Genomic DNA, 18,178 nt, shown 5'->3' with positions numbered 1-18,178 from the left:
AGAGCCCCAGACTTCCAGGATTTCACCGGGGGCTCCTTGAAAGGCAATCCGAGGACGTCAACTCAAAATTGGCTTGCTGTGGAGAGTCACCTGACGTCGGAGAGGAAAAGCTCCAAGAAAAGTGACAACGTACTAATGTAAAATGTTGACCGGGACTTCCCCCGCAGTGTATCCGAGGAGGCCTCCAGGGACATTGGATCAAGATTCAGCTTCAGCCCGGATGAAGATTTCTTTCCTGAAAAATCAAATAAGTTTGAGGTAGAATTCTTCACCAAGGTCTCCTGCGACTCATATCCTAAGAGGGCTCCAGGGAAGTCGGATTGGATTGGTGATTTCGTCCCGCTGAAGAAGAATTTCAAGAAAAAGACTAAGTCAGAAGGTGAACTTTTGACGAGGCCTCCACTTGCTGTAACCCAGCAGGGTTCCATCACGATTGGCCTTAAACTTTGACTTTGCCCTGGTCGAGATGCGACCAGTTGTCCCGAGTGGCGCTTTTAGTTTCTATGTGCTAAAAACCATGAATTCTTTAGGCCAACTGCCTCCATGTACTGCCCAAAAAAAAACATAGAAATTTGATGGAAAAAAACAAAGGATACAGGGACGTAATAGTTAGGAAACAGAATTGAAAAGAACATGGACATTCACTTAATAAACCGAAGGTTACAGCTGCATTATAGTTAGGCTCACATTCTAACTGTACAAAACATAGAAATTCACCTGTTATAGTTAGAGTTATCTCAAGTAACTATAACTTGTGCCCTAAGGTAACTATAACTCCCACCCTCGCAATGCATTGCTGATTACCCCACAAATTACAGCACTCATGACATCTTTGCTAACATCATTGATAATATCAATGTAATATTGCAGTAAAATGTTTGACGAAAAAACGGCATGGCGGGGGCGCGATTTATATTTACCTCAGAGTACGAGTTACAGTTAGTTGAGATAACTCTAATTTTAACAGGTGAATTTCTATGGTTTTGTATATTTGAAATGTGAGCCTCACCATCAAGCCCATGTGACCTTTTGCTTTTAAGTGAAAAAAAAATATATATATAGGTAGATATCTACATAAATAGCTAGATAGATAGATAGATAGATAGATAGATAGATAGATAGATAGATAGATAGATAGATAGATATGTATATATATATGGGTGTAGGCATGTACATGTTTATGTACGTATGTATATGTTTATATAATAATAATGTATGTATACATACGCACACACAAACACACACATATTTATGCATGCATACATACATATATTCACATATATGTATACACATATATAGATACATCTATATAAGATATAGATACATCTATACAAGATATATAGATATAGATATTGATATAGATATATAGATATGTAGATATTACTCAAAGTAACCAAATCTTGGTCCAGAAAGCGTGCTCTTTGTGATTTGGTGTATATCTCTTCAGTAGTGTTTTAAAATTGAATGTTAATAAATATTTGTATTTCTTGGCACTGTGTTCTCAGGACTTTAACAACTTTAAAAAATAGGGCCTGGTTTAGATGTTGGCAGACAAATATCCCGTCCTACAAAATCTAAATCCTCAAGAAAATAATGGGATTTAGATTCCGCCAGACGGGATACCTGTCCCCATTGTGATGGAGTAACCTACTCTCCGACATGTAAATCAGACTAATAGAGTGTTCTTATTGGCCAGGGGGCTTTTCCATTGGGCCACCTTGCTCCAGCATGAGTGCGGGTCCTGTGGGTTCGAGAATCTCATAGGGTGGCCACCACTTGAAAGCAAATGTAGAGTTGACTAGAGTTGAGTTGACTACAGTTGAGTAGAGGGGAGTAGAGATCACTGGTTCAGTACCAGAGAGCATTGTGAAGTGGAGTGGAGTGGTTTGGAGTGGGGTGTAATAGGGTGGAGTGGCTTGGAGTGGATTGATGAAGTTGGTTGGAGTGGATTGAGTTAGTGGGGTGTACTGGATTGGACTGGAGTAGGGTGTATTGGATATGGGTAGAGTCGGGTGGATTGAGTAGAGTGGGGTGAATTTGGAGTGTGGTGGATTGAAATGGGGTGTGGTGCATGGGATCGAGGTGGATTTGAGTGGAGTGGATTAGATTGGATTGGGATGGTGTTTGGATTGGAATGATAGGGCTGGGGTAGGATGGACTGGATTGGATGGGAGTGGGTGGAGTGGGATGGATTAGATTGGACTGGAGTGGGTGAATTAGATTGGACTGGAGTAGGGTGGATTGGATTGGAGTGGTGTGGACTGGAGTGGGATGAAGTGGATTGGATTGGATTGAGGTGGATTAGATTGGATTGAGGTGGGCTGGATGGGTTGGAGTGGGTGGTTTGGATGGATTGGAGTGAGGTGTACTAAACAAGGATAGGATGAGGTGGATTTGATTGGATTAGAGTGAGTGGATTGTAGTAGTGTGTGTAGTGGATTGGAGTGAATGGGGTGAATTGGAGTGGGCAGGTGTGGAATGGGGTGGATTGAAATGTGGTGGATGGAATGGATTGGGGTGTGGTGGGCTGAAGTGGGATGGATTGAATTGGGTAGAGTGGGGTTGATTGGATTTGATTAGACTGGAGTGGGTTGGGGTGGGGTGGGGTGGGGTGGATTGGATTGGTTTGGGGTGGGGTGTGTTGGATTAGATTGTGGTGGATTGGAGTGGATTGGAGGGCATTGAGATGGGGTGGATTGGAGGATGTTGGGGTGGATGGATTGGATTGGAGTGGGCTGAAGTGGGATTGGGTGGGGTGAGGTGGATTGGATTGGGGTGGGGTGGATTGGAGTGTGATGGATTGGAGTGAAGTGGATTGATGTGTAATGGGGTGGATTGGAGTTGGGTAGTCTGGAGGGATTGGATTGGAGTGTGGCGGATTGAACTGGGATGGGGTGGATTTGGGCAAAGTGGGGTGTATTGGAGTGGGATGCTCTGGAGTGGGGGATTGAAGTGGGGTGGGTTGTGGTGGAGTGGACTGGAGGGTTGGATTGATTGGTGTGGGGTAGATTGGAGTGGGCTGGGTTGGATTGGACTGGGGTGGATTGCACTGAGGTGAGGTGGATTGGCATGGGGTGAATTAGACTGGAGTCGGGTGGACTGGCGTGGAGTGGGTCAGATTTATGTGTACCGGATTGGGGTGGGATGGAGTTCAGTGAATTGGAGTGAGATGAATTGGTTTGAGTGAGGTGGACTGGATTGAGTGGGGAGGACTAGGGCGAGGTAGGGTGGATTGAATAGAGTGTGGAGGATTGGATTGGGGTGGGGTAGATTGGATTGGGGTGGGCTGGAGTGGGTGGGATGGATTTGAGTGAAGTAGATTGTAGGGGATTGGATTGGAATGGATTGGATTGGATTGGATTGGATTGGGTTGGAGCGGGATAGATTTGTTTGGTGTGGGGTGGATTGATTGGCAAGTTGTGTACTCAATTGAGGTGGTATAAATTAATGTGGTGTGGAATGGGGTGGGTTGAACTGGAGTAGGGTGGATTAATATGGACTGGAGTGGGGTGGATTAAAGTGGATTGTATTGGAGTGGGGTGGATTGGATTGGATTGGAGTGGGATGGATTGGATTGGAGTAAGGTAGGGTGGATTGGAGTGTGATGGTGTGGGATGGGATGGAATGGATTGGAGTGGGGATGGTTGGATTGGACTAGGGTGGAGTGAGGTGGATTGGAGTGGAGTGGGGTGGGTTGGATGGGATTGGGGTATGGTGGGGTAGATGGGATTGGGGTTAGGTGCATTGGATTGGAGTGGGGTAGATTGGATTGGGCTAGATTCGGGTGGATTGGATTGGTGTGAGGTAGACTGGATTAGTGTGGGATGGGCTAGATTATAGTGGGATGGATTGTGGTGCATTAGAGTGGGGTCAATTGGGATGCAGTGGATGGGTTGGATTGGATTGGGGTGAGGTGAGGTGGATTGGAGTGGGATAGATTGTTTTGGATTGGAGTGGGTTGTTTGGAATTGGAGTGGAGCATGTTCAGTGGGCAGGTTGTTTTGAATTAAAGTGGGGCTGTTTGGAGTGGGGCAGATTTAAATGGATTGGAGAGGGGCAGGTTGTTTTGGATTGAAGTGGGGCAGATTATTTTGGATTGGAGTGGAGCAGACTGTAGTGGGGCTGATTGTTTTGGATTGGAGTGGGGCAGATTGTTTTGGATTGTAATGGGGCAGATTGGAGTGAGATGGACTGACGTGGGACCGAATATTTTGGATTGGTGTGAGGCCGACTGTTTTGGGATGGAGTGGATGGGTTGGATTGGATTGGGGTGAAGTGAGGTGGATTGGAGTGGGGTAGATTGTTTTGGATTGGAGTGGTTTGTTTGGAATTGGAGTATAGCAGGTTGAGTGGGCAGGTTGTTGTGGAATAAAGTGGGGCAGATTGGAGTGGGGCAGATTAGAGTGGGGCAGATTGAAATGGATTGGAGAGAGGTAGGTTATTTTGGATTGAAGTGGGGCAGATTGGAGTGGGACAGATTGTTCTGGATTGGAGTGGGGTGAGATTATTTTAGATTAGAGTGGGGCAGACTGTAATGGGGCAGATTGTTTTGGATTGGATACTCTATTTGGGATGTTAGTTCTCTCTGAGGACCATATTGTATCAAGATTTCAGATCATAGTGTAAACTCTTTACTATGGTGAAAAGATCAGGTTCGACCCACAGAGACTACATTATTGCCCATAGTTTATCCCTATTTAATAAATCTAAAGCACTTGGAAAGTCAATGAATGCCAAATGAATAGCACCCCTTTTTGCTTTTACATATTTACTTGTGACAAGGTGAGGATTTAAGATTTTCTCTACTGTTCCTATACCTGGTCTGAAACCAGAATGGGAAGGTGTTAAGATCTCGTTCTTCTCCACCCAGGTCTCCAAATGGGCCAGGATAATATGCCCCAAGATCTTTGCTGTTGAGTCAATAAGAGAAGTTGGCCTATAACAAGCTGGTAATAATGTATCTCCATCTTTAATAATTGAAACTGGGATGGCAGCTCTCCAAGACTCCGTGGCACATTTGTTACCACCAGCCTCCAAAGATGTATGTTTGATTTAAAAAGATTAACCAGGACCCCATCATGGCCTAGGGCCTTCTCAGAGGTGGGCTGGTTGATGGCTGCCACCTCCACTTCCAGCTCAACCAGAACATTAAGGGGCACCAGAGCTAGTTCTACAGTGCCAGACCTGACTAAGGTATTGTTCAGCTGTAGACTCCAGTCATTACAAACAATAGAGAAGTGTCAAACTCATTCAAATTTTGGGTTCAGGGCTTCTACTTTCAGAGAGTCATGATAAAAAAAGGAATTATTAAACTCCTCCCAAAAATTTGTACTAACCCTTAATGTGGAAGCAGCTAATAGGTCCTCCCAGGCTTTATTTCTTAATTCCATTTTCCTTTCTTCAACTATGACCTTGTAATCTCGCCTAGCATTCCATACATCCACTAATCACATAAAGACTCATATTCCTTCAATACAATTGTGTGATTTGGAGATTCTGCCAAACAAGCCAGCAAGCACTCCTTGTTTTCATTAATAATTTCTAGATAAAACTTCCTGGATCAATTTTTCCCACTTCACTCCCATTTCTTTATTCTTTGAGAAGACTAGTTTGCAGTCTTTGTCTATTCTTTTTTCTTTAGCATTTAGTTCTAAAGTAACGCATACTGGGTTATGATCGCTGAGAACACCTGGACTGGAACCCTCAACATTCATGGTGAGGGTCTGAGACATTAACCTCAAGGCAACAGGAAACAGGGGCAGATTGTATTAGGGTTGATTGGAGTGGGGTGAATTGGGTTTGTGTGCGGCGGATTGGATGCAAGCGGGGTGGATTGCGTGGGAGTGGGGTGAATTGGGATGGAGTGTGGTGGATTGGATTGGTGTGAGATGGATTGGATTGGATTGGAGTGGGGAGTATTGTTTTGGATTGGAGTGGGGTAGATTGGTATGGGGAGGATTGGAGTGGGGTAGATTGGTTTGGATTAAAGTGGGGCAGAAGAGAGTGGGGCAGACTGAAGTGGGGCAGATTGTTTTGGATTGGAGTGGGGCAGATTGTTTTGGATTGTTGTGTTTTGGATTGTTGTGCAGCAGATTGCAGTGGGCAGATTGCTTTGGATTGGTGCACATTGGAGTGGGGCAGAGTGTTTTGGATTCGAGTGGGGCCGATTGTTTTTTATTAGAGTGGAGCGAATTGGAGTGTGGCAGATTAGATTGGGGGGATTGGGAGGATTGGAGTGTCATGGGTTGGATTGGGTTGGGGTGAGTGGTTTGGATTGGAGTAGGGTGGATTGGTGTGAGATAACGGGGTGAATTAGGGTCGATTGTAGTGGGACGGATTAAAGAGGGTGGATTGGGATGTACTGCACAATTATGTATTAAAGCATCATTTCAGAAATTGCACATAATAAAGAAACAATGTAGGTTTGCAATATTACGAACAATTGTCATCTTTTGAGAAGAGTGCCCATGAGCAAAAACAAGAGAAAACATGAGTGGAAAGTGAGAAAAGATGACTTATCAAAATAAAAGAAAGGTAGCTTCATAGAATAAAACTGCAATTTTGTTTGTCCTGCTGGGTAGGTGTTTGCCAGTCACAAGCCTTCTGTTTGCAGCACATTAGAAGTTAAAAAGAACAAAATAGTACCTTGATCACGTTGGGAGAAGCGGATGGGCATTCACTAAGGTGAATCAATCAGTGCTTGGTCCCTGCTTCACACCAGAACGGAATTTATGCCAGACCTACCTTGACGAATTACAAGGCTGTAAAGAAGAGTGCAACACAAACCATCAAATAGTGAGCGACAGTCAGGCTCCAAGCCCTTTACTATACACAAAGGAGTCTCACATGCGAGACGCATGCGATAGTGCATGCACTCGCAGGCTCGACCCTAAAAACGAGGGGTGAAATATTGAGAAGGATGTTTGGGAGTTCATTGAAGTCAGAAGGTGGAGGATCAATCAGAGGAAGAAGGGATCAGAAGAAGAAGAAGCTTTTTTAATAAAAGAAAAATGTAAATAATGTATATATATATATATATATATATATATATATACACACACACACACACACACACACATGATGCTTTATAAAGTTTTGTTTGATTGATTAAACCCCTCTGTATAAATACCTAACTGTACTTTGAAGCAGCAATATTTACATCTTCTGCTATCCACATTTATCATGTGGTACATTGTTATGGTTTCAAATAACTTTAAATAACATATGTACATAAATATACACATGGCACTTATTGTAGTTATAAGAAGCAGATACAGAACTCTATATATGCTCATATATTTACATAGAGGCAGCAGTTTCTATATGGTTTGATGTACATGACTATCCTGTAGTTTAATGTATCGTTTTCCCTCATATATAATAGATAAAGTAGCCCCAGATGTACATTAGAAGGATATTGCAAGTCACCGAAAACTTTTATAACTATATAGAGGAATGAAGCCAAAGGCAGAGTTCCTTTATAAGGGAGCAATTTATCCCATATAATATATAGTCACACCATCACCTCTCCCACAAACCACTTGAAACCTTGGTGTGTAGCTCTTTTATATGAAAGAGAGAGCATGTTTGCAAACACAAAGAATAAAAATAGAACATCTGGTGTTAAATTAGTTAGATATTAATAGCAAAAGTAAAAAGATATTAGAAATAGTTCAGTACAAATCAGTTTAAAAACAATTCTACAGTAGCTTGTAATGTGCAGAAATATTCTAACTTTTCTATAATTATCTGAGGGGTGTAAATAGGTTATTTCTGCCATAGATAACACCTCCAGCAATATCTAACCACCCAAAACGTCAATGGGTACTAGTCACCCTCCTGCAGAACAAACACTCCCCATTTCCAAAATAGATTCTTTACACGTATTACTGGTAAATGCTTGTTCTGTTTCAAAAAAGAAGCACCATATTTTCAACCTATTGCTAGACACATAGCCAGACCTACCTTTCATTACAGAATCATGGCTGGGGAAAGATATGGTACCGGTACTGCATAAAGCTGTTCCCTCAAGATATAAACCTGCTATATAAAATCTCATAGGCAAAAGAGGAGGCAGCTTAGCTGTCATATTAAAAGAAAAAACTAATCTTACCACAGCTGAGGAAGTTTCATTACAAGGCTGTGAGACCCTCTTTATCAGATGCAACCCCACACCAACACAACATTTTCATGTTACTTTCCCCTTCTCTACAGACCACCACTTAGTAATGCAACATTTCCAGACACAATGCTCGACACAATCTCTATCCTTCTTACAAAATATTCAAACCTATGCATCTTTGGTGACCTCAACACATGGTGTGATAAATCTAAAATGCCACACCCATGAATCATTATCATTGGCCTATACATACATAACCTAGAGCAATTAATTTCTAACTCCACACACATTGCTGGACATACATTAGAGATAATTTGAGGGGTTGTGTAAAGTGTTAACGCATGTAGAAAGGCCTGCTCAGGTGCCCTGTTGGCTAATCATTAAACCAGAAAATGGTGTGCAGAGGGTAGGGGCTGCTCTTGATCTCAAAATCTTTTTGGATACAGACAGGCCAAAAAGCACACTTTGCAGGTCCAATTCAACCCTGCAGGTAAGGCCCCAAATTAAAGATATTAAATAATGCTTTTCCTGCACTTAAAAAGCTTGTTTCATCTATCCAAAAACAAGTGCTACATACACCTTACAAATACAATTTAAACCACATCCATGATTACGTAGTCTCCAAAACACTCAGCTTAGGGCTTAGGAGTATTCTAGACCTAGTAGATGTCTGTAGACATCATCATGGGGAGGAAAGGGAGTATTAATTTTATTCACCACCACAAGACACAATGGGGGTCATTCTAAGTCTGGCGGGCGGCGGAGGCCGCCCGCCAGACTTCCCCCCTCCAAAATACCGCTCCGCGGTCGCAAGACCGCTGAGGGTATTTTGGCTTTTGCACTGGGCTGGCGGGCGACCGCCAAAAGGCCGCCCGCCAGCCCAATGCAAAAACCCTTCCCACGAGGACGCCGGCTCAGAATTGAGCCGGCGGAGTGGGAAGGTGCGACGGGTGCAGTTGCACCCTTCGCGAATTTCACTGTCTGCAATGCAGACAGTGAAATTCAAAGTGGGGCCCGATTACGGGGGCCCCTGCAGTGCCCATGCCATTGGCATGGGCACTGCAGGGGCCCCCACGGGCCCCACGACACCCCATACCGCCATCCTGTTCCTGGCGGGCAAACCGCCAGGAACAGGATGGCGGTATGGGGTGTCTGAATCCCCATGGCGACGCAGCGAGCTGCGCCGCCATGGAGAATTCAGAAGGGCAGCGGAAAACCGGCGGGAGACCGCCGGTTTTCCTCTTCTGACTGCGGCTGAACCGCCGCGGTCAGAATGCCCTGCCGGGCACCGCCAGCCTGTTGGCGGTGCTCCCGCCGACCCTGGCCCCGGCGGTCTAGTACTGCTGGGGTCAGAATCACCCCCAATGTCTGGACAATTGTGTGTCTGATATTTCTTAACTTCCACATACACTATGTGAACTTTCTCCTGTGAAGATGGTAGTTTCAATGCCCAGTTGGAGATTCCCTGCAGACTTCCTTCAAGGTCAGGTATTCTGAGACAGGGAATGTTCCTCAAGACTAGAATACCTCCAGCTTAACATGGGGACTGCAGATAAATATACAACACTATGGGAGGGTATATTTGAGGAGTTCCCCTTTCCAAACATGCTAGTGTATTATTAGAAATGTGCACACAAATGGAAAATATGAAAAAGGAGTACAAGCAACTCAAGACATAAGCCTCTGTGATTGTGCACTTATTTGAAAGAGCTGAGCAGATTATTACAGAGAACGCTGTTCTGGTGGTTAAAAAAAACAAACAAACACAAACGATGAACGGAATGTGGAACCAATCAAACATTCACCCCCCCCCCCCAGTCACAGATCTGGTCACAGTCACAGATTCTTACTGCCATCCCAGTTTATACCCAGCCATATGCAAATCAACATTGACCCTGCTCTAGGCTAGGTTCTCTCTGAACCAGAAACAAGTATCCTGGGACCGGTTGCAGGGTATCACCCTTCATCAGCCAGGCTAGCTTGAATCCAGTGGTACAATGAGCCCGGTTGAAAAAAGACAGGCCCTAAATCACATATTATTCTCACTTCCAAAGCCAGGCATGAGAATGAGGCTTTATACTTCAGAAGCGGTGCAGCTTACTATCATGTTTAACATTTAACATTACTAAAAAAATGGCAGTGGCTACAATATTTACAGAAAAGGCAAAGTATAAAAAATTCACAGCCAGACGATCATGGGAGATGATACAATGAAGGACAAAGAGAGAAAAGAGCTTGAGAAGTACAATCTAAGACAAAATATTAGATAGGAACATACAGTGAGGTGTGTGTGTGTGTGTGTGTGTGTTTGTGTGTGTGTGTGTGTGTGTATGTGCGTATGTGGCTGGATTTGTGTGTGTGAGCGAGAGCAAGAGAGAGAGAGAGAGAGAAGATGCACGTGATATGGGTAAAGGAAGAGAAAGAGGAGTGTGACAAATAGGAGAGTTGGCAGAAGATAAGAAAAGTGGAGCAGGCTAATTTAGAATCCATCCTTTAAATGTCATCATTGTGCAAAATATGCATTTACATTTGACAGTACATATTTAATGTGTGCCTTAATATTATTAACATAGATGCATATTTAAACGTATTAATGAAATGTAACCACTGAAATACTAAAGTATTATAAATGTGCACACTAATGTTCAGTTAAAGGTGCTCAGATGTATTCATTATTCCATTTTATGTTCACACACTAAGCTGTATTTGGAGAAGAAAACATATTTCTTAACTCAGGCTCAGCATTTATTTTAACAAGTACATGTGTGTGCATACATAATCATGTATTCAAAATGCACATTAAATGTTGGTTAAAGTTAGCCTAACTAAATGCCTTAATTCAAAAATGTGTATGGATAATGTGTTCTTTCCTTTGCAGGTTTCTTTCAAGGCTTCATTGTTAGAAAGAAGGAGTATTGTTCTATGTATTAGTTTGCTGATAGAGAGCCCTCAATAGAGAAATCTTGCCAAGAGACATGAATATTTAATGAGCAGCTGAAGGTTCCTGTTCATCGCGTACTGGGGACCGGGGATGTTCAAGGTTACAGTAACTGTCTGAGTTTGGTGGGTTGAGAAATTTGGGTGGTGTTGCAAATGAAAACGATGGATCAGGAGCTTATTGGTTCTTGGAGGGGAGGAAAGAGATAACATTGATGTTGAAGGATTTGTTTGATTTAATTAATGCTTATGCCGTAAGAAGTTAAGGAATATTCCCTTAGACCTCACAAGGTACAGTCCTCTCTGATTCTTTTATTTTTTCAAGTGTGAAACATCATGCAAACACCTATTCCTTTTTCTTGAGGACTTCTACTGAAGCCTTCACTATGCTGATACCTTCTAGCATTTCAGAATTTCCCTAAGACTTCATTCCAACCATCCTCATTCCCTACTTAGAACTCTGACTAGATGATTTTGACATTTTTCATGTTTAGAAAAGAGAGCAGGAGTTTCTTTTTGTAACACATATTTCAAATTTTCAGTTTATGCATTGCTGTGGTTATTGCATTGTATTTTAATTTGATGAGACTGAATCGATCACTATATTTCAGCTTACCAGCTGTAATTCTGTTTTTTTAACATTTTCATGACCTACATATATATTAGATTGATTATTGATTGGAAATAAATAACTTAACTTCAATTATCGATTCTTGGTCCTCATTGTGTGGCCAAGCAGGCTTCACAGAAATCTACATTGTTTAATATTGGTGAGTCCCTCAATGTCTTAGTCAACTAAGAAAAGATCTATCAGAGGAGAGAATTTAAATCAGGCTGCTGCGCACTCTCAAAAGAAAGAGTGGGAGAAAACAGGTCAAAATGAGAAAGGAAGAACATGTATTGGAAAGGGAGAGAGCAAGTGAGAAAAAGAAAACCATAAAAAAGGCAAAAGAGAGATAGTGCGAGAATAGGAATACCACAGGGCAAGAGTGACCAACACTAGGCATAGGCTGTCAAGCGAGTAGGTTTGCCTAAAAGGATGGATTTTCACAGAGCATCAGAGAAACCGTATGGAGGAAAGAGGTAGAGGCACATAGGACAGACTCATCATATTGGCAGTCAAAGTGTAGCGAATATAGAGTATAGAAACAGCATGTTGAGAGAGAAGGATGAAGAGGTTACCCACAGAATGGAAGGTGGGGGCAACATCATGAAAAAAGAGGCATGTTGCCCTGGACTAAGGGGCATATTTATACTTTTGGGTGCAAAACTGCACTAACGCAGTTTTGCATCAAAAAGATTTGCACCAGCCGGGCACCATATTTATGGAATCCGGTACAAAGTGTAGGCGAGCGTGAAAAAAAATTATGTTAGCCCGGTGGGAATGGCGGTATGGGAGAAGGGGGTTTTGCACCAAAAAATGATGTGAGGCAGGTTAGAGGGAAAAAAATTACTCTAACTAGCCTAGCGTCATTTTGTGATGCACAACCATCCATAGCACAAATACTCCTGTCTTAGAAAAGACAGGAGACATGCCCACCACCCCAGTGGCCAGGACAGGGGCCAGGGTCCCCTGGGCCTGGCCATTTCACCCAGTGCCATGTAGGGGGGCCCATTTCAGGGCCCTCAATGGCACTTTAAAAAATAAAATAACATACTTACCTGTACTAATCTATTCTTACCTGGGATGGGGTCCCCATCCTCCGCTGTCCCTCTGGCGTGGGTGGGGGCGTCCCTGGGGCCTGGGGAGGGCACCTGTGGGCTTATTCATGGTGTTCCACCATGGAACTAGGCCCATAGGTCCCCTAACGCCTGCCCTGACCTAGGTGTTAAATAATGGTGCAAAGCAAGCTTTGCACCATTATTTGACCCCTCCTCCCCCTGTGCGTGATTTTAGCAAAGGGGATAAATATGGCGATAAGGCCATAGAGTCATTTTTTTCACGGGAACGCCTACCTTGCATCTCATTGACGCATGGAAGTTTTCCACGTCCAAAAAATTACTTTAACTCCATAACTTTGGTGCTAGACAGGTCTAGTGGCAAGGTATAAATGGAGTTAGTTTTACACCGAATTTGGGTAAAATAATTACGCAAATTTGGTGCAAAACAAGTATAAATATGCCCCTAAGTGTTTTACATGAAGCAAGACGCTTGGAAAAATACTGCAGTATGAGCAGTGCAATTATGATTCTTTAAAATGCACGTTTTAAGTCCAGTAGAAATTTCACTAACACAATGTTTCCTAGGCATGATTTAATAATCTTCTTATGTATTTTGTAATACTCCTCGATGACCATATTAGATTCGAGTCACTGCACTATCAACAAATAGTTAATGTTTTTACAGCACAGTTCCAGCAGCAAGGGCAGTGCTATGGGCCTTTCCTTGTCAAGATTCATACATGTAACATACATGATTGACTTCCTGTTACACAATTTCCAACTCCATTATTAATAGGCCCTCACTGATAAGACCAGGACTCAGCAGATTATCGATCTATGTGCCCACTGAAACTCTCTGTTATAAGGAAAGGTACATTCAAATTTAGAACAGCATAAACTGAGTTTTATAATAAACATAATAGCCTTTATCTAGGCAGTTGAATTTAGAATGTTTCCCCCTCAATTGGGTAGTAAGATACTGTTGACTTACAGACCACCTACCTAGTTACACATCATGATGGCTATTCAAAGTGACTAGGACTATCTAGTGCTGATTCTATGGATGAACGAGTCACATGTCTCTCTCTTGTCCTGTGCCTGCTATCTTTCTGTACTGGCTTCCTCGTACCCTGCCATTTCACAGTATTCTCCTATTTACCCATCAATTAGACTCTTTGTTAATTTCTCCGCTCTAGTACTCACTTTCACCGAGTGACACTCGGATATCTTTTCTTCCTGGTCTATACTTTTGTTTCTGCCGGAGAACGTCACTGCACTAGTCAAAGAGAAAGCTTTATTTGGAAAGTTCCTGATGTTCATTGTTTAGGCCTACTGCTATAATGGCAGTCACACTCAAGTCCAAAGGGGAGCCACGTCCCACCACAGTGTGGAAAAGCCCCCTTCTCGTTGGGGTCGTTTTATGTCTATGAGTTTTGTCCACTTTCAGTGCATCTCTATCTGGGGCTTGATGAACTGACCTAAAATATTTGTTCAATATTCAGTGGAATGCTCCACTATTTCGTGAATTCTCTCATGTGACAGAATGTTCGGAAAAATAGTTTGGGTATGTGGGGAGTAGACAATTTTCCAGAAATTGCTTTACACTGACTTAATCTCCTTCAGCTAGTCTTTTGGATAATCAAAGACCTGCAAAGTGCAGAATTCTGAGGAATCCCCTCATCGCACTGAGTTTCTGTGAATTCTGAATAAGAGGACTTCCTTTACTTGCCCTGTGTAATGGTAACTGTTTCATCCAGTTCTACTTTTATGCCCACTCTCTTTCTTATAATTGTCTGTCTTCCAACCTCGGTGCCTGGGTCTTTTATTTGTATGCGTTCTCTCGTCCCATTATTCAATTTTACTGACCGCTCATTTCTTTTTCTCCTGGCTTTTCTTCTTTTTACAGTTTCCTGATCAGTGAAGATGGGAATGTTTATGAGGGCCGTGGCTGGCATATGGAAGGAGCACACACCATCCACTATAACAAGGACAGCTATGGTGTCTGCTTCTTGGGAACTTTCACAGGTGAGCCTACACAGCCATCCATCACAGGAAAAAAAACTCCATAACGTCCCTGATTACTCGATTGTATCACCAAGCAACCTGGAGAATGATGTGAGGTTACAAGCACCAACACTTTTTAAAACATTTTCTGTTCAATGGCCTAGTCAGATTAATGTAGTTTGTATTCTATAACTCTAGAGTTACAAATATGAGAAAAAACACACCAAATAATGGTTATTTAATGGATGCTATAACTTTGGATTATCATGGATATATAAAGTAACATCAAGTGAAAGTGTACTGACATAGAGGAGAACAGCTATGTTTTCACTCCGGTACGCTTCAGATAAAAATCCAACTTCAGCCAAACAATGAAAACAGTTAAACATTTGACTAAGAACAACTTTCTCTATCTACCCATTTTAGTGTTTCTCAGCGTGTCCTTATTAGCCTTTTGAAGGGTATTCATCCTTAGAGAAATACCTCTATCCTCCTTTTCATTTTATTCATAGTAAATGCAGTTTAGGTCGGAAAATAAGTCATTTGTAGAGCAATGTGAGTTTCAATGGTTATTTGTTATGCAGCTTTGAAAGAGCCAAAAATAGAAGAAGAAGTATGTTCTCAAGATTAAATGTATTGTCTGACTTGGAGCTGATGAAGCTACTTATAATATCCATGGCCGAAGGTTCCACTTCCTTGTTTAAACTCAAACCTGGCTCACCAAATGACTCAGAACCTTTCTTTAAGCTGCAAGCTTGGGCTCCAGCTATCATCAACCCAACGAGGGAGACAATAAATCCATTACTTGAAGAAGGCCATGTACTCCTCCTGTGTAAAAATAAGGCACAGTAATAACACTTCTAAAGTTCGGAGTGATCTGCAGAACTTTTGGTGCCTTACCCTTCTTCTGGTCATAACTAAAATGATGGAGCAACATCTGTCATACTGGCTCTCCAGCCTGTTGTAATCAGCAGATTTTCTGTATTTGCCTCAGGCAGGTTTCTGCTCTACGCACAATACTAAGTCAGTTGTATTTTCTATACTTTATCTGTTGAGATACACAAGATAAAAAATTAATCTCGGCCCTGGAAGTGGGCTCTCTGGAGCCTCTTGAGGCATGTGGGGGGGGGGGGGGGCGCAGCACGTGGCCATCCGCAAGATAAATTATAAGATCAGAATGGGGTGGGCTCCCCAGTCCCTCTAATGGCTCAGACAGGGGAGCCGTACTTCCCCCTCCCCATAAAAATATATTTTTTTGCCCTGGGGAAAGGCTCCCCAGGGCTTATATTTAAAAAGAAATGTGGCCCAACAGGCATTCGTTTTATTTTTATATTTTTCCAAAACTATGAGATCCCTCTGCTCCCCCCCCACCAGTTGGGCCTAGGAGTTTAGGGTATCCCTACCTTGCCCCCCATATCTTTTTTTTTTACACAGGTTCAGGACAAGGGACTAACTCCCAGAGTCCTGTAATGGCTGCCAGCAACATTTTTCTGATGGTGCTGGTAACCAATCAGAGCGCTTACGACAGTCTTACTTCTGCAGAAGCGACCTGGCTCAAGAGAACTAAAAGCTCTGTGGGCCAATCAGACTGCTCCATTCTTTACATTGGTGCTCCCACAAGAGTCTCAGCGACTCTAGTGAGCCCAACTGTCAAATATACAATTATATTTTACCCTTAATTTCTCAAAAAATACTGAATGGATTTACCCCAAATTGCAAAAAAGCACAATCTGTGGGCCAATCTCTACCTTCCTGCCAAATATGGTGTGATTCCATTCAGCAGTTTTTGCTGTAGAGCTGCCTAAAGTAGTCTATGGAAAAAAACATGGAGATTTTATGTTTTGGGGCCTCTCTTTTTCTGAGCCCCCATTGACCGATCACCCCAAAACCCATCCAGGGAAGAGCCCAAGTAGATGAACCTTTTGTTGGAAAGTTTTGTGAAGACTTGTCAAACAGTGCTAAAGTTACTAGCAAACCAAAAAACATTCTTTATATGAAAAAAGTAGACCTAACTATAAATACCTAGTGGTGATAGCCATCAGGTAATATTTAAAATGCTACTATTTTAAAAGTAGGAAGCTGTTAAGCAACAGAGAAGATAGGTTGGCTGAGTAAACAGATGTAGAAAGGGGATGCTGTACATATTGAGATTAATGATGAGGATGTTGTATTCAAAACTGCAAATCAAACCTCAGGGTTCAGACTGTACCCCATGCTGACAAGTAATGATATACCTGCATATTTAAGAGACACAATAATACCTGAAGTCTGGAATTTTTCAGGAAAGGACATAGGTCTCATCAAGGTGTTGCACCTGTACAGATAATAGTGAAGCCAAATGCTTAATAGCTGAGAATCCCATGATATAATTTGACCCTGAAACCATTGCTGGAATTACTCCAGTGATCGACTCCATGGATGAGCAAAGAACACTCAAAAGAGATTAGGGGTAGTCCATGTAATTCTCTCATCATGGGACTGCCGGAGCCCAATGGAAAGTACCACATTTCTAGGATTTGAGAAAGATCAATGAGATTGTACTTCATTGTTGTCCCATGGAACCAAATCCAGCTGTGATTGTGTTTCAGAGTCCATATGAGGTCGAGTGGTTCACTGTGATCGACTTTTGACAATAATTTTTCTTCATACTGTTGCATGAGGAAAGTCAATTCCTTTTCGCTATTGGTTTGACAGTCGTGTTTTGGCATGGTGCTGAGTCCCACAAGTGCATACTGAGAGCCCATCAATCTTCAGTCAGATTCTGAAAAGGAATCTTGAGACCCTAGAGATGCCCCACCACTCAGTCTTGGTCCAGTAAATTAATGACCCATTGCTGGTGTTAAATACACTAGACGCTTGCAGACAAGACACAAAATTTGCCCTGTTGAGCCAGTTAGCTGAAAATGAACATAAAGTACCCCCGACCAAACTGCAATACTGTAAGGGAGAAGTCATATACCTAGGACATCACATTGAGAAAGGCAGAAGGTGTTACAAGAGAGAATTTCAGCAATTCTGAAAATGAACCTGACAACAACTCAGACAGAAGTCAGGATGTTCTTGGGAATGGTGGTCTACTGTCATCAGTGGATTTCCAACTTTTCCCTACTGGCTAAGCCTTTACAGATTCTGGCACACAAAGATGTGTCAGATCCGGTGCCACTGGATGACAACTGCCTGTGTGCCTTCTCAGATCTGAAAGAAAATATCTGCCATGCCCCAGCAAAGGCAATGCCTGATTAAAACAAATGTTTTTCTTTGTACTGCAGTGAGAGGTAGCAGCGGCTAGTCCATATGGGCTGAGGGGTCATGCCCCCCTACCTTTTTCCTGACGTGAAGAGTATCTATCAGGCTGAACAAAAGTCACCCTGACAGATACTTTTCTGGTTCAGGTCAGGCAGCCAGGAGTTGGACATGCTCTAAATGCACAGACTCCTATCTGCCTCAGCTGAA

General features: G+C 42.6%; 1 protein-coding gene across 1 annotated transcript in view; it reads left to right on the top strand.

The window, feature by feature from the left end:
* Nucleotides 1–18,178, top strand: part of LOC138258692 (peptidoglycan recognition protein 1-like) — a 143,354-nt gene that overhangs the window by 37,507 nt on the left and 87,669 nt on the right. Inside the window, exon 3 of the mRNA XM_069205989.1 lies at nt 14,628–14,746. Coding sequence (XP_069062090.1) covers nt 14,628–14,746 — 119 coding nt within the window. The remainder of the gene's footprint in view (nt 1–14,627; nt 14,747–18,178) is intronic.

The sequence above is a fragment of the Pleurodeles waltl genome, chromosome 9 (assembly GCF_031143425.1).
Source record: "Pleurodeles waltl isolate 20211129_DDA chromosome 9, aPleWal1.hap1.20221129, whole genome shotgun sequence".
In the NCBI taxonomy this organism is placed as follows: Eukaryota; Metazoa; Chordata; class Amphibia; order Caudata; family Salamandridae; genus Pleurodeles; species Pleurodeles waltl.
The sequence above is the reverse complement of the archived record's forward strand: the minus strand, read 5'-3'. Positions and strand labels throughout refer to the sequence as shown.